Below are 22,152 nucleotides of genomic sequence, written 5' to 3'. Positions count from 1 at the left end.
ACTGTTGCTAACTTTGGTTGATGCTGGACGGTTTACACCATGAGTTTGTCAAACTGTGGTAATCAAACACGGTTTTAATGATAATTCAAATTTGAAACGGTAATACCATGGTTTATCGTCATCAACTACTGTTGCTACTACTACTCTTGCTGCTACTGTTGCTACTACTACTATTGCTACTTCTACTGTTGCTACTACTACTACTCTTGCTGCTATTGCTACTACTACTGTTGCTACTACTACTGTTGCTACTACTGTTGCTACTACTACTATTGCTACTTCTACTGTTGCTACTACTACTTCTCTTGCTGCTATTGCTATTACTACTGTTGCTACTACTACTGTTGCTACTACTACTGTTGCTACTACTACTGTTGCTACTACTACTGTTGCTACTACTACTGTTGCTACTACTACTATTGCTACTGTTGCTAATACTACTACTACTACTGTTGTTACTACTACTACTACTGTTGCTACTACTACTCTTGCTGCTACTGTTGCTACTACTACTATTGCTACTTCTACTGTTGCTACTACTACTACTCTTGCTGCTATTGCTACTACTACTGTTGCTAATACTACTGTTGCTACTACTACTGTTGCTACTACTACTGTTGCTACTACTACTACTATTGCTACTACTACTACTACTGTTGCTACTACTACTACTGTTGCTACTGTTGCTACTACTACTACTACTGTTGCTACTGTTGCTACTACTACTACTGTTGCTACTACTACTACTACTGTTGCTGCTACTACTACTACTGTTGCTACTGTTGCTGCTACTACTACTACTGTTGCTACTACTACTACTGTTGCTACTGTTGCTGCTACTACTACTACTGTTGCTACTATTACTACTGTTGCTACTATTACTACTGTTGCTACTACTGCTACTGTTGCTACTACTACTGTTACTACTCTTGTTGCTGCTGCTGCTGCAACTACTGTTGCTACTACTACTACTCTTGCTGCTATTGCTACTACTACTGTTGCTACTACTACTGTTGCTACTACTACTACCACTACTGTTGCTACTACTACTACTGCTACTGTTGCTACTACTACTACTGCTACTGTTGCTACTACTACTGTTGTTGCTACTACTACTAGTACTGTTGCTACTGTTGCAGCTACTACTACTACTGTTGCTACTATTACTACTACTACTACTGTTGCTACTACTACTACTGTTGCTATTACTGCTACTGTTGCTACTACTACTACTACTACTACTACTCTTGCTGCTATTGCTACTACTACTGTTGCTACTACTACTGTTGCTGCTACTACTACTACTGTTGCTACTACTACTGTTGCTACTACTACTACTGTTGCTACTACTACTACTACTACTACTCTTGTTGCTGCTGCTGCTGCTACTACTGTTGCTAATACTACTACTCTTGCTGCTATTGCTACTACTACTGTTGCTACTACTACTACTACTGTTGCTACTACTACTACTGCTACTGTTGCTACCACTACTGTTGTTGCTACTACTAGTAGTACTGTTGCTACTGTTGCGACTACTACTGTTGCTACTGTTGCGACTACTACTGTTGCTACTACTACTCTTGTTGCTGCTGCTTTTGTTGCTACTGCAGCTGTTGCTTCTATTGCTACTACTATTGCAACTGCTATTGCAACTGCTACTTTCCTACTATTACTACTGCTGCTGTTGCTGCTACTACTTTTCTACCACTGTTGCTGCTACTACTACTACTGCTGCTGTTGCTGCTACTACTTTTCTACTATTGCTGCTGTTGCTGCTACTACTTTTCTACTACTACTACTACTACTACTGTTGCTGTTGCTGCTACTACTTTTCTACTATTACTACTATTACTGCTACTATTGCTACTACTTCTGCTACTACTACTACTTCTGCTGCTACTACTTCTGCTACTACTACTATTGCTACTACTTCTGCTACTACTACTTCTGCTGCTGCTACTATTGCTACTACTACTTCTACTGCTGCTACTACTACTTCTACTGCTGCTACTATTGCTACTACTTCTGCTACTACTACTACTTCTGCTACTACTGCTACTACTCCTGCTACTACTACTTCTGCTGCTGCTACTACAACTTCTACTTCTGCTACTACTGTTGCTACTACTACTTCTGCTGCTACTATTGCTGCTACTTCTACTTCTACTATTGCTACTACTTCTGCTACTACTACTTCTGTTGCTACTGTTGCTACTACTTCTGCTACTACTACTTCTGCTACTATTGCTACTACTACTTCTACTGCTGCTACTATTGCTGCTACTACCGCTACTACTGCTACTACTGCTATTATTACTACTGCTGCTACTTCTACTTATGCATTTAAGTCCAGGAGTACGCATAACTTGGGCCCTGCAACCTGCCGTAATTGTGAAATATGACATGTAATGGTGGTATGACTGATTCATGTGAGGTTATGCTACATTTCTAAAGTGTTTTGTGTTGTAGACTTCCCCATATTAAGTAGTTTGTTTACATCCTGTTGCTTTTGTGTTCTCTTGTTGTGTCCAGGCCCCGGAGGACATGCAGGATAAGGAGTTTGCTTCTATTCTGCAAGATGAGCCCATGCAGCCGCTGGCACTGGAGCCTCTCACTGAGGAGGAGCAGGTAGGACACACACACACACACACACACACACACACACACACACACACACACACACACACACACACACACACACACACACACACACACACACACACACACACCTGTCTCAAACTGCTGGTCATACAAGCTGCTAAACACACAAATCTATTTTATCTCCGTCTGAGAGACACATACTTGATCTGACATTCAACTGACATTCTGCTGACATTCTTTCATTCTCTCCTACCAGAGGAACTTCTCAATGTCTGTGAACAGTGTGGCTGTGCTGAGGCTCATGGGTAAAGGAGGGGGAGTTGCCCCAGCGGGCGTGGCACGGGGCAGAGGCACCACGCGAGGAGGAGGCCGAGGTGAGAGACAATATCAATAATTGCTCCCTAGACACTGATCGAAGAGCAGTTCTGAGATTTGACACTAATGATTAAGGTTAGGATTTATCAATCAAATGTAATTATAAAACCCCTTTATACATCAGCAGATGTCACAATGTGCTTATACAGAAACCCAGCCTAAAACCCCAAACAGCAAGCAATGCAGATGTAGAAGTGCAGGAGGGTAAGCTGATCCTAGATCTGTGCCTAAGGTCAACCTTTACCCAGAACACATGATCACAGGAGCAGTGAGCTCAAGCTATAACAATTTCAGTCTAGGGAAAGGAAAAGCCAGACTTTTGCTTGTTTGACCTCATCTGATATCTGTGATTCCTCTTGGCCCTGTCCAAATAGTCCATTTGTCAGGACACACCTGTCTTAGACTGCCTTTCTTATGTAACCTTGTTAAACGCACAGTACTTACAGTGCATTCGGAAAGTGTTCAGAGCCCTTGAATTTTCCCTTGTTTTGTTACATTACAGCCTTATTCTAAAATGGATTAATTAAAAATAAAATCCTCATAAATCTACACACACTACCTCATAATGACAAAGCAAAAACAGGTTTTTAGAATTTCAGGAAAATGTATTAATAATTAACAACATTTACAAGTATTCAGACCCTTTAACACAGGTGGATCCTGTTTCCATTGATCATCCTTGAGATGTTTCTACAACTTGATTGAAGGCCACCTGTGGTAAATTCAATTGATAGGACATGACTTGGAAAGGCCACAAACCTGTCTATGTAAGATCCCACAGTTGACCGTGCATGTCAGAGCAAAAACCAAGCCAAGACGTCAAAGGAATTGTCCGTAGAGCTCTGAGACAGGATTGTGTCGGCAGAGATCTGGGGAAGGTTAGCAAAAATGTCTGCAGAATTGAAGGTCCCCAAGAACACCGTGGCTTCCATCGTTCTTAAATGGAAGAAGTTTGGAACCACCAAGACTCTTCCTAGAGCTGGCCGCCCGGCCAACCTGAGCAATCTGGGGAGAAGGGCCTTGGTCAGGGAGGTGACCAAGAACCTGATGGTCACTCTGACATAGCTCTGAAGTCCCCGTGTGAAGATGGGAGAACCTTCCAGAAGGACAAACATCTCTACAGCACGTCACCAATCAGGCCTTCATGGTAGAGTGGCAAGACGGAAGCCACGCCTCAGTAAAAGGCACATGACAGCCTGCTCGGAGTTTGCCAAAAGGCACCTAAAGGACTCTGACCATGAGAAACGAGATTCTCTGGTCTGATGAAACCAAGATTGAACTCTTTGGCCTGAATGCCATGCGTCACGTCTGGAGGAAACCTTGCACCATCCCTACGGTGAAGCATGGTGGTGGCAGCATCATGCTGTGGGGATATTTTTCAGCAACAGTGGGAGACTAATCAGGATTGAGGGAAAGATGAATGGAGCAAAGTACAGAGATCCTTGATGAAAACCTGCTCAGAACCTGAGACTGGGGCAAAGGTTCACCTTCCAACAGGACAATGACCCTAAGCACATAGCCAAGACAAAGCCGGAGTGGCTTCGGAACAAAGCTCTGAATGTTTTTGTGGGCTAGCCAGAGCCTGGTCTTTAACTCGATCAAACATCTCTGGAGAGACCTGAAAATAACTGTGCACACATCCAACCTGACAGAGCTTGAGAGGATTTGCAGAGAAGAATGGAAGAAACTCCCCAAATACAGGTGTGCCAAGCTTGTTGCGTCATACCCAAGAAGACTCAAGGCTTTGATCGCTGCCAAAGGTGCTTCAACAAACCACTGAGGAAAGGGTCTGAATACTTACGCAAATGTGATATTTCAGTTTTTTTTTTTTTTAAATACATTTGCCGGTTTTTGCTTTGTCAATATAGGGTATTGTGTGTAGATTAATGAAGCAAAACATTTTTTTAATCTGTTTTAAAATAAAGCTGTAACGTAACAAAATATTGAAAAAGTCAAGGGGTTTGAATACTTTCTGAATGCACTTTATGTACTTTACCTTGTTAAACGCACAGTACTTATGTACTTACTCAGCATTGTTTGCATATTAATCTTGTGTGTCCGTTCTGGTGCAGTGGAGGAAGTTACATTTGGAATGTTTGTGTGATTTTCATGGTGTGTGTTCTTTTTCCAGGGCGAGGTCGAGGCGAGAGTGGAGGATTCTACCAAAGAAGTATTGAGGAGGGAGAGGTAGGCTTCGGCCGTGGAGCCAGAGAGATCCACCGCAGCCAGAGCTGGGACGATAGGTAAAAAACACTTATTATTGCTTTTAAGTCTGAATTAGTTAGGCTTGAGGATGTGAACAAAGATATTTGTAGTTAATCTGTCTAGGACTGCTCGCCAACAGCCAATAAAATTGCATGGCGCCAAATACAAAGCAACAGAAATCTCATAAATCAAATTTATCAAACGTACAAGTATTAGGCACCATTTAAAAAACAAAATACTTGTTAATCCAGCGTCTGATTTCAAAAATGCTTTACAGCGAAAGCTCCACAAACGATTTGTTTCGGTCACCACCAAGTCACAGATAAACCCAGCCATTTTCCCGCCAAAGAGAGGAGTCACAAAAAGCACAAATAGAGATAAAATTAATCACTAACCTTTGATGATCTTCATCGGATGACACTCATAGGACTTCATGTTACACAATACATGTACGTTTTGTTCAGTAAAGTTCATATTTATATCCAAAAATCTTATTTTACATTGGGGTGTTAGATTCAGTAGTTCCAAAACATGTAGTGATACTGCAGAGAGCCACATGAATTCACAGAAATACTCATAATAAATGTTGATGAAAATACAGCTATTATACACGAAACTTCAGATACACTTCTCCTTAATGCAACCGCTGTATCAGATTTCAAAGAAACTTTACGGAAAAGCATAATCTGAGAACGGTGCTCAGAGCCCAAACCAGCCAGAGAAATATACGCCATGTTGGTTAGTCAACATTATTCATAATTTTCATATAAATATTCACTTACCTTTGATGATCTTCATCAGAATGCGCTCCCAGGAATCGCAGTTCCACAATAAATGCTTGTTTTGTTCGATAATGTCCATCATTTATTTCCATTTATGTCCAATAGCTTCTTTTGTTAGGGCGTTTGGTAAACAATCCAAAAGCGTGATCTGGTCGATTCGGACGAAACGTTCAAAAAGTTATATTACAGGTCGAAGAAACATGTCAAACTAAGTATAGAATCAATCTTTAGGCTGTAATCATAAAAGTTCAATACTGTTCCAACCGGAGAATTCCATTGTCTGTAGAATTGCCCTGGAACGAGAGCAACCTCTCAAGTGAAAGCGCGTGACTGAGAACGAGGCTGTAGGCAGACCCCTTAGTCAAACCGCTCCCATCCGGCACCCCTTCACATGAGCAGCCTGAAACCACGTTCTAAAGACGGTTGACATCTAGTGGAAGCCTTAGGAAGTGAAAAATAACCCATATCCCATTGTGTATTCGATAGGGGTGAGTTCAAAAACTACAAACCTCAGATTTCCCACTTCCTGTTTGGATTTTTTCTCAGGTTCTTGTCTGCCATATGAGTTCTGTTATACTCACAGACATCATTCAAACAGTTTTAGAAACTTCAGAGTGTTTTTTATCCAATACTAATAATAATATGCATATATTAGCATCTGGGACTGAGTAGGAGAAAGTTCACTCTGGGCATGCTATTCATCCAAAAGTGAAAATGCTGCCCCCTATCCCAAACAAGTTAAACACTGTAGACTAGTGGTTTCCAACCTGTGGTCCGCGAACCATCTGTGAGGGTTCCTAGAGTGGTCCAAAAAAAGAATATGTTTTAAACAATGAAATAACAGTTGGGAGTATTAATGGTATTATAAGGAATTTTACTTTTCACAATGCAAATAGTTTAATAATAATAGGCCTTTAATTTATTACATTCACTGCTAAAATGGACTCAATTTGACCATCAAGATATTTAATAATAAATACAAAAATATCTAGAACTTGGCCAATGGTGGTCCTCGAGCTTTTGATGGTGATTTGGTGGTACCCGGAATGGAAAAGTAACCACTTCGGTAGAGGCAAGTGAGTCGAGCCAGTCATCATTCCTGACCTCTCTTTCCTCCCTTGTCTCCCTCCCTTGTCTCCCTCCCTCTTTCCCCAGGGGCGAGAGGCGTTTTGAGAAGCCTGTGCGTGCCAGGGAGGGGGTACGTGTTGGCTTCGAGGAGGCGACCGGTGTCCCTGTGCCTGGGGTACCGAGGAAGGACTACACACGGTCGGACAGTGAGAACTGGCGTAGCCTCCGAGAGGAGCAGGAGGAGGAGGAGGAGGGGGCCGACCCTGGGGGCAGCTGGAGACTGGCCGGAGCACGGAGATTAGATGGTAGGAAGTTCTATGCAAACACATTATTTTTCATGTCAGTTTAGCTGTAAGAGAAAATGTTGCTGATTGTATCGCTCATGGAATCCCCCCCCCCTCTCTCTCTCTGTCTATTTCTCTCCCTCTTTCTCTCAGATGGAGGTCCAAAGTCAGCAGGCTGGCGGGAGCACGACGGTCAGGTTGAGGGGCGTCGCAGGAAGTTTGAGTTTGACTTCGGCGGGGGTCGCAGGCGGGCCGGCAGCGAGGGGTTAGAGGACGACAGAGACGGACTGCCTGAGTGGTGCACTGATGAAGAAGGAGAGATGGGCACCTTCGACGCTTCCGGAGCCTTCCTACCCATATCCAAGGTAGTGTGTGTTAAGTGCATGCGTGCAAGGTTGTTGTCTACAAATATGCCCATCTTTCTGTTTCTCCGTCATCTAGTTATTCTCTGAATTCAGTTGGTCGTTGACACCTAATGATTGTTTAGAAAATCGTAACTCTCACTCTCTCCGTGTCTCTGTCTTCTCTCTCTCTTTCCCCGTCGGAAGGGAGGAAAGGAGGATGAATTTGACTTCCAGGGAATAGAAGAGGAGGAAGGAGGGGGGGAGAGTCTTTCTGACATGAAGAGGATCATGAATGGAGGACAGAGAGGTGAGGGGAACTGCACTCTTTCTTACCTTAATTGACTTTTTAATTGATATCTTTAACTCAATCGCCTCATGGTATCAAGGTTTACGATTGTTTTTACATATTAATGTCTATTCTTTCTGAAAAGAATAAAAAAAAAAACCAACATATTATATTTACTGGACTTTTTCTCTCTCTCCAGTCGATGTAAAGGAATCCGCTGGTACCAGTCCCTCTTCCTCCTCCTCCTCCTCTCCCCCCGGCCCCCTCTCTGCCCCTCCAGCTCTGGCTCTCAACCCCCCCATGCCCCAGCTGTCCCTCACCGTGGCTGAGCTGGAGGCCTCTCAGATGGCCAACAGCCACCCTGTCTCTGTTCCTGTTCCTGTCCCTGTCAAGGCCAGCAAGATGCCAAGTGAAGGTACTACATACACACTGTGATAGAGAGACAGTCATAAGACTATCTCTAATGAAATGTAAATTAAGTAACATGTACATTTATTTTAGCAGTACATGAAAAAACCAAAACCATACAGATGCATATATAAGCCGTGAGCTCATCAAGTGCTCTTCACCGACATGCTCTGATTTTGTTGCAGTTCTCGAGGGCTCTCCAGCAGGGTCCTCCACCACCCAACATAGCCCCAGCACCACCTCCAGTCTGCCTTCACCCCCTCCCTCCTCTGCTGCTAACCATCTCTCCCTGCCACCGGGGGGCGACACCGAGGACGACGAGGGCATGAAGCACCTGCAACAGGTACGAACAGTATCTGGGCTGGTTTCCTGGACACATTTTAAGCCTAGCTCTGGACTAAAATGCTAATTGAGAATCTCCTCTTTTGGTTTGGTTTAAGACAATTGATGGTCTGAAACACTCTAGTCTCAGTACGTAGTAATATTTCTGGTTAAGGTGCTAGTCGTTTTGGAAGAACCATTGGTAAGAGCACAGCCTAGATAAGTGTTGCCGATGTTTAATGAACCATCCTTGTCTTCCTCTGTGTGCAGGAGGCAGAGAAGATGGTGGCGTCCCTGCAGGACACGTCTCTGGAGGAGGAGAGTTTCACTCAGACGCTGCAGGAGAGCAGAAACACAGCCTCCGCCCTGCCCCTCTCCCACGACGCTGCCATGAAGTGGTTCTACAAGGACCCCCAGGCAGAGATCCAGGGTACACACACACACACAGAGATGCATAGGTCTACATGTGGGCAGACACACAATCACATGGACACGTACAAAACCACACACACAGGAAATGGCACATACCTAGGCAACAAGATGCACCTCTCAACTCTGCTACTTCTTCTCAGCCTATTTCTCCTCACATCATCCTCTGTCTCGCCCTCTTTTTTTCTCTCCTTTATCTTCTTTGGTTCACTTTCTTTTTTTGTTACATCTCCCCCCACTCCCCCAACTCTCCCACCACCTCTCCCCCCAGGTCCATTCACCACCCTGGAGATGTGCGAGTGGTTCCAGGCAGGCTACTTCTCCATGTCTCTGCTGGTGAAGAGGGGCTGTGATGAGGGCTTCCAGCCGCTGGGTGACGTCATCAAGATGTGGGGACGCGTGCCTTTCGCCCCCGGGCCCTCCCCGCCACCCCTGCTGGTGAGACCTCCACCGCCACGCCCTCAGCCTCTACCGCCCCGGGGGTCTGCTGTGAGTGAAAGAGCTGTAGATAGGGGGGTGTGTGTGGGGAGGGTGGTGTGTATGTGGCGTTTGCTGGAGGGGAAACAATGTTGTTGTGGTTTATGGAGTGTGGAATGTAGAGTAGTGAAGGTTTACTGCCTTGAATGAGTTGCGTGTTTATTTTTAGAGTAGTGCTGTTATAGTAATAATCTAAGCCCTTCAGCAGACGCTTTTCTCCAAAGCGACTTAGTCATGCGTTCTCAATGCTCTAGTGCCCTCAAACGCAACTGTGGAACCTGGAAGCCAGTTCTTGTGCGTGTGTGTGTGTAGAATTGTAGTGTTTGCTCTAGTTTTGTTGTATGAGATTTACTGTTGCGTACGCTGGTGTGTTTTTTAATTCCAATCTGTGTATGCAGCTCCTACGTGTGTGTGATTGCCCCATTGCCCCTATGTTTATCCTGTGTGTTCCTTACCTTCTCCTCTCAGGGTAGCATGGATCAGGACCGTCTGAAGAAGCAGCAGGAGCAGGCAGCAGCAGTTCTCTATCAACAGCTCCAGCAGCAGCAGCAGCTATTCCAGCTCATCAGCAGGTGTGAATTACACATGAAGTTTGTGTGGAAGATGGAATTTGAAACTAAGAAACAACAACAAAAAAAGTGAAAATGATTGAGTGAGAGCTGGGTTGACCTATGCGCACAGGAATGTCTCCTCCATCTTTTCTCCTTATTTTTCTAGAAGTTTCCATGTCTTTTAAGTCTCTTGCTTTTCTGTCCTAGGTGCGGAGAGCAGGGTATTTTGCCTTCGGTGAACAGGTCGATGTCAGTGCCAGATACAGGGTCCATGTGGGACATGCATACCTCAGCTTCACAGCAATCAGGTACACACACACACGTATATATTAGAGGTCGACCGATTTTAAATCAGCATGGCGGATTAATGGCCATTTTCAAGTTTTCATAACAATCGGTAATCAGCCTTTTTGGACGCTGAGTATGGCTGATTACATTGCAATCCACGAGGAAACTGCATGGCAGGCTGACCACCTGTTACGCGAGTAAGGCGTCAAAAGGACCTTGTGGCTGCAAGAAGCCACGGTAAGTTGCTAGCTAGCATGAAACTTATCTTATAAAAAACAATCAATCTTCACATAATCACTAGTTAACTACACGTGGTTGATGATATTACCAGGTTAACTAGCATGTCCTGCGTTGCATATAATCAATGCAGTGCCTGTTAATTTATCATCGAATCACAACCTACTTCAACATCGCCAAACGGGTGGTGATTCTACAAAAGCGCATTTGTGAAAAAAGCACAAATGTACCTCACCATAAACATAAACATTTCTTAAAATCAATACACAGAAGTATATTTTTTTAAACCTGCACATTTAGTTAAAATAAATGAATGTTAGCAGGCAATATTAACTAGGGAAATTGTGTCACTTCTCTTGCGTTCAGTGCAAGCAGAGTCAGGGTATATGCAACAGTTTGGGCCGCCTGGCTTGGTGCGAACTGTGTTTCTTCCTAACAAGACCGTAATTAATTTTCCAGAATTTTACATAATTATCATATAACATTGAAGGTTGTGCAATGTAACAGCAATATTTAGACTTAGGGTTGCCACCTGTTCGATACGGAACAGTTCCGTATTTCACTGACAGAATAAACATTTTGTTTTCGAAATGATAGTTTCCGGATTTGACCATATTAGTGACTAAAGGCTCGTATTTCTGTGTGTTTATTATAGTTAAGTCTATTATTTGATATTTGATAGAGCAGTCTGACTGAGCGGTGGTAGGCAGCAGCATGCTCGTAAGCATTCATTCAAACAGCACTTTACTGCATTTGCCAGAGGTCTTAGCAATGCTTGTAGCACAGCTCTATTTATGACTTCAAGCCTATCAACTCTTGAGATTAGGCTGCCAATACTAAAGTGCTTATAAGAACATCCAATAGTCAAAGGTATATGAAATACAAATGGTATAGAGAGAAATAGTCGACGCGTCATAACTCCTTAAATAACTACAACCTAAAACTTCTTAACTGGGAATATTGAACCACCAGCTTTCATATTCTGAGCAAGCTTCCATGTTCTGAGCAAGGAACTTAAACGTTAGCTTTTTTACATGGCACATATTGCACTGTTACTTACTTCTCCAACACTGTGTTTTTGTATTATTTAAACCAAATTGAACATGTTTCATTATTTATTTGAGACTAAATAGATTTTATTTATATATTACATTAAGTTAAAATGGTGTTCATTCAGTATTGTTGTTATTGTCATAATTTATTTATATATATATATATACAGTGGGGAGAACAAGTATTTGATACACTGCCGATTTTGCAGGTTTTCCTACTTACAAAGCATGTAGAGGTCTGTAATTTTTATCATAGGTACACTTCAACTGTGAGAGACGGAATCTAAAACAAAAATCCAGAAAATCACATTGTATGATTTTTAAGTAATTAATTAGCATTTTATTGCATGACATAAGTATTTGATCACCTACCAACCAGTAAGAATTCCAGCTCTCACAGACCTGTTAGTTTTTCTTTAAGAAGCCCTCCTGTTCTCTACTCATTACCTGTATTAACTGCACCTGTTTGAACTCGTTACTTGTATAAAAGACACCTGTCCACACACTCTACATGCTTTGTAAGTAGGAAACCCTGCAAAATTGGCAGTGTATCAAATACTTGTTCTCTCCACTGTATATATAATCGGACGATTAATGGTTATCGGCTTTTTTTGGTCCTCCAATAATCGGTATCGGTGTTGAAAAATCATAATCGATCGACCTCTACTATATATGCTACACTATAGTGTGGAATGACTGCAACAATCTCTTCTGTCCAATCAGGCGGTGAAGCCAGTTTATGGGACTTAACAATGAATTCTTCAACTCAGGGTCCAACTCTCGAACAGCTTCAGAAGGTAAGTCCTGGCACCCTCTGGCTGTGGGATACTAGTAGCGCTTGTCAAAATGGATAAACTCTGTCTAGTAGAGTAGAACCCATAAGGACAGTACTGCCCGAAACATCCCTTTTGCCCCTTTCTCATTTTGAACTCGCTCTTTGAAAACAAAGCAATCTGTATCCCACCCTGACCCCCATGACCTTTGCCCCCTGACCCCTGGGCAGCTCCAGCAGGAGAGGAGAGAAGCTGAACTCAGGGCGAAGCGTGAGGAGGAGGAACAGCGCAAGAGGAGGGAAGAGAAGAGGAGGCAGCAGGAGGAGCAGAAGAGGAGGGAGGAGGAGGAGATCTTCAGACGCAAACAGGTGAGCGAGACAGAGGAGGCGAATTACTTTATCTAGCTTTATTTATCTCACAAAGGGCTATTGTGATGGGGCGGTAGTTCGATTGCTGTCTCAGCGAGTGTTGGCTGTGTGTATCTGACGTGTGTGTGTGTGTGTTATGGCAAGTGTGTTTCCATCTTATGTTGTAACGTACCCTCATACTGTGTGTCTTCCTCCAGTGTCGCCAGCAGCAGGAGCTGATCATGAAGCTGCTCCAGCAGGCCCCCCAGCAGGGCTCAGGCTCCGGGGTTGGGTCTGGCTGGGGCACTGGGGGTCTCAACAAGTCAGGTGTCAAGGGCCTCAGTCTGCTTGACATGCAGGAGGCAGAGAGGCTTCTTAAACAGCAGCAGAGAGCCCAGCAGCAGCAGAGAGAACGTGTAAGTAGTTACTAAAAGACACACACACACGGCAAAATAGCATACGTAATAGCATACACACACATGTACGTGGTCTTCAGGATTTATGGGATTCCCCATGTTCACTCTGCCTAAGAAAGCCTACTCAAATAGCAATAGAGGGACTGTGTGAGCACACACGTCATCCACAAATGGGGGAAAATGAGACAGAGTGCTGACACTCCCACGCAGCACTCACAGTGAGTGGCTGTGAAAATGCTTGTAGACACAATACAATGCATTAGTGTATTACATTTGATGCTTTTCTGTTGGTTTCCTATCCACTCTGTTCTAATATTGATGTTCCGTCTCCTTTCTCTCTCCTCAGCACCAAGGCCTGTCAATGGGGGGTTCCTCCATGGGTCAGTGGGGGGATGGAGGTGCTGTCACGGGGGGCCTGTGGGGAGGCGGAGGGGGGATGGAGGGTAAGGCTGGGGGCGGCATGGGTCTGTGGGACGAGGCGGTGAAGAACCAGACCAGAAGTAGCAGCATGCAGGGACTGAAGAACAGCCGCAGCAGCCCCTCACTCAGGTACTGACAACAGACACACTGACTGTACGAAACATTAAGAACACCTGCTCCTTCCATGACAGACTGACCACGGGAATCCAGGTGAATGCTATGATCCCTTATTGATGTCACTTGTTAAATCCACTTTAATCAGTGTAGATGAAGGGGAGGAGACAGGTTAAATAAGGACTTTTAAGCTTTGAGACAATTGAGACATGGATTGTGTATGTGTGCCATTCAGAGGATGAATGGCCTTGGCAACAGATTTACGCGCCTTTGAACGGGGTATGGCGCACCGGTTTGAGTGTGTCAAGAACTGCAAAGCTGCTGGGTTTTCCCCACACTCACCAGTTTCCTGTTTGTGTCAAGAATGGTCCACCACCCAAAGGACATCGAGCCAACTTGAAACAACTGTAGGAAACATTGGAGTCAACATGGGCCAGCATCCCTGAGGAACGCTTTGACACCTTGTAGAGTACATGCCCTGACGAATGGAGGCTGTTCTGAGGGCAGAAGGGGGTGCAACTCGAGGTGTTCCTAATGTTTGGTGTTCTGTCTGTCTATACTAGCTACATATTAGTTGTGTCGGTTTTGAGTGTAAAACTTTTACTCACCTGTCCCTATAAACAGTAAATGGTCTTGGTGTGTTTACATAAAGGGTTGCTCAGTTGAGATTCTCTATTGAAAATGCTTTTTAGTCCAAGGGGATCCCGCCCTTATTGTGTAAAGTGTTTATTTAACCTGTACCTCTTTCCCTCTCACTGCAGTGAGCAGTACATGTTGAGTGTGTGTCCAGGTATGTGTCTGTATATTTAAATGTTAAACCTCTCCCTTTTCTGTGTCTTGTGTCCCTCTCTTCCCTCCCTGTAGTGAGCAGTATATGCTGAGCTGTAGGAAGCAGCGTACGGATGAGGAGGACAAGCTGCTGAAGCTGCTGCAGGGCATCAAGACGCCTCAGGATGGGTTCACCACCTGGTGTGAACAGATGCTGCACGCCCTCAACACCCAAGCCAACAACACCTCCTCTCCACTGGACGGTAGTCTATGCTGTTTGTCAGAGTTCCTCTCTCTGGATATTAACTCGCTTCCTTCTCCACGCCCGCTGTCCCTATAGAACAATCAATAGTTCAGCGCTCCTCCTATATCACTCAATCCCCCACCCTGGGCCCGGTTTCCCGATGAGCGTTCGAAAGTAGGCTTACGAGCGTTTTGAACGATGCATCGTGTAAATAATGGTCAACGACATCACACCTGTTTCCCCAAAACGCCACGCAGTGCAATTGTTACAAAGTGAAACTTAACTGTGTTGTTACAGGAGTTGTCTTGTGCTGAAAAAGATTCCAGAAAATAGCCATGAAGAGCTCACTGTAGCTCTTAAATGATTTATGGCTTTTCAAAGTCATCTTGGGGAAAAAATACAATTGTTACACAATACGTTTTTCCCTTCGAGAGAAGAAGTGTTCTCTAGCCTATTGTGTTTTTAATGTTCGCCATGATACGATCATAAGTGTCTTCTCATGCTATTTTGCATGCAATGTTTATCTAAGTTCTGCATTTCCTCAGTAACGTTATGTGTAAACTATAGAAAATATCAACGTGACACATCTGAGCCGCTTCAATATTCGTATCTATTAGGACAAAATTATTATCGTTTCACTGTAGCCTAACCAATAACCTTAAGGTCAACATATTAGGTCTATGGCAATGTCGCTTAACTTGCTCCTTCATGTTTAATAATTGTAATTATTTTAATAATTTACTTGTACTTGAAGCTCAATTCCAGCCTTCCATTAGGCTACAATAATTTGTTGTGCAATTACGAAAACCGTTGTCATCCTGTCCTAAATTTTAGGTACAGTTGAAGTCGGAAGTTTACATACACTTAGGTTGGAGTCATTAAAACTAATTTTACAATCACTCCACACATTTCTTGTTAACAAACTATAGTTTTGGCAGGTCTGTTAGGACATTTACTTTGTGCATGACAAAAGTAATTTTTCCAACTATTGTTTACAGACAGATTATTTCACTTGTAATTCACTGTATGACAATTCCAGTGGGTCAGAAGTTTGCATACACTAACCTGACTGTGCCTTTAAACAGCTTGGAAAATTCCAGAAAATTATGTCATGGCTTCTTATAGGCTAATAGACATAATTTGAGTCAATTGGAGGTGTACCTGTGGATGTATTTCAAGGCCTACCTTCAAACTCAGTGCCACTTTGCTTAACATCATGGGGAAATCAGCCAAGACCTCAGAAAAAAATGTAGACCTCCATAAGTCTGGTTCATCCTTGGGAGCAATTTCCAACGCCTGAAGGTACCACTTTCATCTGTTTAACTTCTTGTGGATACGGGGGCAGCATTTTCACGTTTGGATGAAAAGCGTGCCCAGTGTAGAGTAAACTGCCTCCTACTCAGTGCCAGATGCTAATACATGCATATTATTAGTAGTATTGGATAGAAAACACTCTGAAGTTTCTAAAACGGTTTGAATCATGTCTGTGACTATAACATAACTTATTTGGCAGGCAATACCCTGAGGACGAACCGTTCAGATTTCTTTTTTTGAGGTCACTCTCTTTTCAATGCGGTTTCATTGGGAATCCAGATTTCTAAGGGACCTTTCTGCTCGCTTCCACTGGATGTCAACAGTCTTTAGAAATTGGTTGATGTTTTTCCTTTGAGAAATGAAGAAGTAGCCATGTTCAGAATGAGGCTCCAGTGAAGTGTACTGTTTGTTAGAGGCGCGTGACCAGAAAGCATGCTACACATTGTTTTCCTCCGGTATTGAACACTGATCATCCCGTCTTCAATTTTAATGATTATTTATGTTAAAAAATACCTAAAGTTGTATTACAAAAGTAGTTTGAAATGTTTGGACAAAGCTTACAGGTAACTTTTGAGATATTTTGTAGTCACGTTGTGCAAGTTGGAACCAGTGTTTTTCTGGATCAAACGCGCCAAATAAAAGGACATTTTGGATATATATCGACGGAATTAATCGAACAAAAGGACCATTTGTGATGTTTATGGGACATATTGGAGTGCCAACAGAAGAAGCTCGTCAAAGGCATGAATTATATCTTTATTTCTGTGTTTTGTGTCGCGCCGGGAGGGTTGAAATATGATGGTCTGTGTTTGCTTGCTTGGTTGCTATCCTCAGATAATAGCATTGTTTGCTTTCGCCGTAAAGCATTTTTGAAATCTGACACGTTGGCTGGATTCACAACAAGTGTAGCTTTAATTTGGTATATTGAATGTGTGATTTCATTTAAGTTACATTTTTATAGTCATTTATTTGAATTTGGCGCTCTGCATTTTCACTGGATGTTGGCCAGGTGGGACGCTACCGCCCCACATATCCCAGAGAGGTTAAACAATAGTACACAAGTATAAACACCATGGGACCACACAGCCATCATACCGCTCAGGAAGGTGATGTGTTCTGTCTCCTTGAGATGAATGTACTTTGGTGCGAAAAGTGCAAATCAATCCCAGAATAACAGCAAATGACCTTGTGAAGATGCTGGAGGAAACCGGTAAAAAAGTATCTATATCCACAGGAAGAACGAGTCCTATATCGACATAACCTGAAAGACCTCTCAGCAAGGAAGAAGTCACTGCTCCAAAACCGCCATAAAAAAACCAGACTACGATTTGCAACTGCACATGGGGACAAAGATTGTACTTTTTGGAGAGAAGTCCTCTGGTCTAAAGAAACAAAAATAGAACTGTTTTGCCATAATGACCCTTGTTATGTGTGGAGGAAAATTGGGAGGCTTGCAAACCGAAGAACACCATCCTAACCGTGAAGCATTGGGGTGGCAGCATCAAGTTGTGGGGGTGCTTTGCTGCAGGAGGGACTGGTGCACTTCACAAAATAGATGGCATCATGAGGAAAGAAAATTATGTGGCTATATTGAAGCAACATCTCAAGACATCAGTCAGGAAGTTAAAGCTTGGTCGCAAATGGGTCTTCCAAATGGAAAATGACCCCAAGCATACTTCCATAGTTGTGGCAAAATGGCTTAAGGACAACAAAGTCAAGGTATTGGAGTGGCCATCACAAAGCCCTGACCTCAATCCTATAGGAAATTTGTGGGCAGAACTGAAAAAGCGTGTGCGAGCAAGGAGGCCTACACACCTGACTCAGTTACACCAGCTCTGTCAGGAGGAGTGGGCCGAAATTCACCTTGTGGAAGCTTGTCAAGCTTGTGGAAGGCTACCCAAAACATTTGACCCAAGTTAAACAATTTAAAGACAATGCTACCAAATACTAATTGAGTGTATGTAAACTTCTGACCCACTGGGGATGTAATGAAATAAATAAAAGTTTAAATAAATCATTCTCTCTACTATTATTCTGACATTTCACATTCTTAAAATAAAGTGGTGATCCTAACTGACCTAAGACAGGGAATTTTGACTTGGATTTAAATGTCAGGAAATTTGAAAAACGGAGTTTAAATGTATTTGGCTAAGGTGTATGTAAACTTCTGACTCCAACTTTAGGTCTATCGATTGCACATACTGTACCAGTTGAAGTTTGGACACACCTACTTATTCCAGGGTTTTTCATAATTTTGTACTATTTTCTACATTGTGGAATAATAGTGAAGACATATAACTATGAAAGAACATATGTAGTAACCTAAAGTGTTAAACAAATAAAAATATTTGAGATTCTTCAAAGTAGCCACCCTTTGCCTTGATGACAGCTTTGCACACTCTTGGCATTCTCTCAACCAGCTTCAGGACTTAGTCACCTGGAATGCATTTCAATTAACAGGTGTGCCTTGTTAAAAGTTAATTTGTGGAATTTCTTTCCTTAATCCGTTGGAGCCAATCAGAAGTTGTGATAAGGTAGGGTTGGTATACAGAAGATAGCCCTATTTGGTTAAAAAAAAGTCCAAGTCCATATTATGGCAAGAACAGCTCAAATAAACAAAGAGAAATGAGTCTATTTATACAAATTTAAAAAATATTTAACCAGGTAGGCCAGTTGAGAACAAGTTGTCATTTACAACTGCGACCTGGCCAAGATAAAGCAAAGCAGTGCGACACAAACAACAACACAGAGTTACACATGGAATAAACAAACGTACAGTCAATAACACAATAGAAAAAAAGTCTATATACAGTGTGTGCAAATGGCGTGTGGAGGTAAGGCAATAAATAGGCCATTGTAGCGAAGTAATTACAATTTAGCAAATTAACACTGGAGTGAGATGTGCCGATGATGATGTGCAAGTTGAAATACTGGTGCAAAAAAAGTAAATAAAAACAATATGGGGATGAGGTAGTTAGGTTGGATGGGCTGTTTACAGATGGGCTGTGTACAACTGCAGCGATCGGTTAGCTGCTCAGATAGCTGATGTTTAAGGTTAGTGAGTGCAATTCATTCCAGTCATTGGCAGCAGAGAACTGGAAAGAAAGGCGGCCAAAGGAGGTGTTGGCTTTGGGGATGACCAGTGAGATATACTTGCTGGAGCGCGTGCTACGGGTAGGTGTTGTTATGGTGACCAGTGAGCTGAGAAGGTGGAGCTTTACCTAGCAAAGACTTATCGATGACCTGGAGACAGTGGGTCTGGCGACGAATATGTAGCGAGGGCCAGCCGACAAGAGCATACAGGTCGCAGTGGTGGGTGGTATATGGGGATTTGGTGACAAAACGGATGGCACTGTTATAGACTGCATCCAGTTTGCTGAGTAGAGTGTTGGAGGCTATTTTGTAAATGACATCGCCGAAGTCGAGGATCGGTAGGATAGGCAGTTTTACAAGGGTATGTTTGGCGGCGTGAGTGAAGGAGGCTTTGTTGCGAAATAGGAAGCCAATTCTAGATTTAATTTTGGTTTGGAGTTGTTTGATGTGAGTCTGGAAGGAGAGTTTACAGTCTAACCAGACACCTAGGTATTTGTTGTTGTCCACATATTTGACTTCCGAACCGTCCAGAGTAGTGATGCTAGTCGGGCGGGTGGGTGCGGGCAGAAATTGGTTGAAAAGCATGCATTTAGTTTTACTAGCGTTTACGAGCAGTTGGAGGCCATGGAAGGAGTGTTGTATGGCATTGAAGCTCGTTTGGAGGTTTTTTAACACAGTGGCCAAAGAAGGGCCAGATGTATACAGAATGGTGTCGTCTGCGTAAAGGTGGATCAAAGAATCACCCGTAGCAAGAGCGACATCGTTGATATATACAGAGAAGAGAGTCGGCCCGAGAATTGAACCCTGTGGTACCCCCATAGAGACTGACAGAGATCCGGACAACAGGCTCTCCGATTTTACACACTGAACTCTATCTGAGATGTAGTTGGTGAACCAGGCGAGACAGTAATTTGAGAAACTAAGGCTGTTACTTTGTGAACGCGCATGGTCAGCTCGTGGCAGTGGTGACTAATTCCTGTCTCCTTCGGCCCCCCTTCACATTTGAGTCATCAGACAAAGTTCTATTGACTGTTGACATCTAGTAGAAGCCGTAGGAAGTGAAAACTCATCAATATCTCGCTTGTAATTTCAATGAGAGCTTGGCTGAAAATTTGCCACATCAGAAAATATCCAAACAGGAAGTGAAGCTTCTCAGGTTTTTGCCTGCCATATGAGTTCTGTTATACTCACAGACATAATTCAAACAGTTTTAGAAACTTCAGAGTGTTTTCTATCCAATACGAATAATAATATGCATATATTAGCAACTGGGACTGAGGAGCAGGCAGTTTACTATGGGCACCTCTGTGCACCTTTCATCCAAGCTACTCAATACAGCCCCTGCAGCCATAAGAAGTTAACATGGAAATATCTGTTCTATCATTCAGCCTACAGTAGCAGCCAATATGTGGTGTTCAGTGTAGACCTACATTCCATGAGACTTCTGAAAAAAAAAACATGCGGGGCTTGACTATAGTTTTTTTTTTTTCCACTTGCCCTTCAGGTAGGTAACTGAATGTTATTTGATGCAAGAAACCACATTGCAAAATAAAAAGCATTATTATTCCCATGCCCTTATTACAGATAGTGAGACAAATTATGCAACCCTCTGCCCATTGGCCACTAAGCTTATTCAAGCCTGTCTCAGAATACAACACTGCCCCGTTTAAGACAAAGAAATCAGATGTCTAGAAATGTATACGTTTTGTGCTCTTGTAGGAAGTAATCACTCCCTTTTACTGACTACAAATGATCTATAACTGGGCTAATAACTCACTAACTAGCAAAGGATATTAACAAAATGTGCACACGTGGCTACAATCACCTCTTGCTTTGATCTCAAAACAAGCGTACTCACGACTGCTCATAGGCCATCTACAGCTCTGATTGGTTATGCCGCACCAGTCTGTGTCGAGCGTGTCAGTGCAACAGAATCCTACTTTGATGCGTTCTGCCTACAACAGAATCTCTTGCGTAGTTAGTTTTTGTTTCGGCATGTTGCATTGAAAGTGGTTAATATTGCCTTGATTCGATCACAATTGCCACAGTAAAGGGAAACATTGATAGTGTTAACTTACAGGGAAAACTCTAGAAAGTTGAAGTTCAATCTTATGCTTCTCTCCATGGGTTGATACTGTGTTTCTCGTCCCAGGAGAGCTGCGCGGCAGTCTCTGGGCTACTGCGCACCTGCGCGGAGCTTAGAGGAAACATTGCTTAATATGTTTTGGGAAATCGGGCCCTTGTCTATAGCCTCATTAAGTTTTTTTCCTCCCATCTTTCCAGATTTGAAGCTTTCCATTGCCTCTCTTCTGTCTGTCTTGTCCCCATGGGATCTATGCTTATCTTATCACCATGTGTGTCCAGTGTCCACCATCGTGGCGTACCTGAAGGAGGTGGAGTCTCCCTACGAGGTCCATGACTTTATCCGCTCCTACCTGGGAGACACCATGGAAGCCAAAGAGTTCGCCAAGCACTTCCTGGAGCGCCGTGCCAAACAGAAACAGAACCTGCAGCGGCAGCAGCAGCAGGTACGTATTCTGTGTTTGTGTGTGTGAACTAATAGCTTTGAGGATGCCTTGGTTCATATTATGATCTGCCGTTCGCCCTGTCCTCTCGTCTTCACCCAGCTATCAAAGGAAGTAGCAGGGCTGGCCATGAACAACTTCCCTCTGCCGGTAAGACTTGTTTCTCACAAGTCTCCCTGCTATGTGTGACACTCACCTTAGTGGATCCCTCTTAACTCCTCCTCCCATCTGTCTCCAGGACTCCATGCGGGGAGTGAGCCCCAGCACCCTGCAGTCCATGTTCCAGGCCGCCCAGATGGGGAAGGGAGGGCTGTACGACACCCAGGGGTCTATGAAGAAGAAGAAACAGCCTGTGGTGCTGCACTCAGACCCCAGCATCTTAGGTAGTACTGGCATCTTCAGCTTATTGACACCTGTTACATAGTGT

At 43.4% G+C, this 22,152-nt stretch overlaps 1 protein-coding gene across 4 annotated transcripts in view; it reads left to right on the top strand.

The window, feature by feature from the left end:
• The window catches only part of LOC129835242 (GRB10-interacting GYF protein 1-like), a 29,843-nt gene that overhangs the window by 7,305 nt on the left and 386 nt on the right, over nt 1-22,152 (top strand). For 3 of the 4 annotated variants that reach the window (XM_055900773.1, XM_055900772.1, XM_055900774.1), the window contains exons 5-24: nt 2,536-2,631; nt 2,861-2,978; nt 5,111-5,222; nt 7,122-7,339; nt 7,472-7,683; nt 7,867-7,969; nt 8,148-8,363; nt 8,542-8,699; nt 8,948-9,107; nt 9,378-9,595; nt 10,052-10,155; nt 10,342-10,442; nt 12,435-12,508; nt 12,715-12,852; nt 13,050-13,247; nt 13,594-13,796; nt 14,646-14,812; nt 21,565-21,728; nt 21,828-21,875; nt 21,964-22,108. In XM_055900773.1, the coding sequence (XP_055756748.1) occupies nt 2,536-2,631; nt 2,861-2,978; nt 5,111-5,222; nt 7,122-7,339; nt 7,472-7,683; nt 7,867-7,969; nt 8,148-8,363; nt 8,542-8,699; nt 8,948-9,107; nt 9,378-9,595; nt 10,052-10,155; nt 10,342-10,442; nt 12,435-12,508; nt 12,715-12,852; nt 13,050-13,247; nt 13,594-13,796; nt 14,646-14,812; nt 21,565-21,728; nt 21,828-21,875; nt 21,964-22,108 (2,953 nt within the window). The remainder of the gene's footprint in view (nt 1-2,535; nt 2,632-2,860; nt 2,979-5,110; nt 5,223-7,121; nt 7,340-7,471; nt 7,684-7,866; nt 7,970-8,147; nt 8,364-8,541; nt 8,700-8,947; nt 9,108-9,377; nt 9,596-10,051; nt 10,156-10,341; nt 10,443-12,434; nt 12,509-12,714; nt 12,853-13,049; nt 13,248-13,593; nt 13,797-14,645; nt 14,813-21,564; nt 21,729-21,827; nt 21,876-21,963; nt 22,109-22,152) is intronic. The other variant, XM_055900775.1, reaches the window with a different exon arrangement.

The sequence above is a fragment of the Salvelinus fontinalis genome, chromosome 36 (assembly GCF_029448725.1).
Source record: "Salvelinus fontinalis isolate EN_2023a chromosome 36, ASM2944872v1, whole genome shotgun sequence".
Taxonomy (NCBI): Eukaryota; Metazoa; Chordata; class Actinopteri; order Salmoniformes; family Salmonidae; genus Salvelinus; species Salvelinus fontinalis.
Note: the sequence above shows the minus strand (reverse complement) of the source record. Positions and strands in the feature narration are given on the sequence as shown.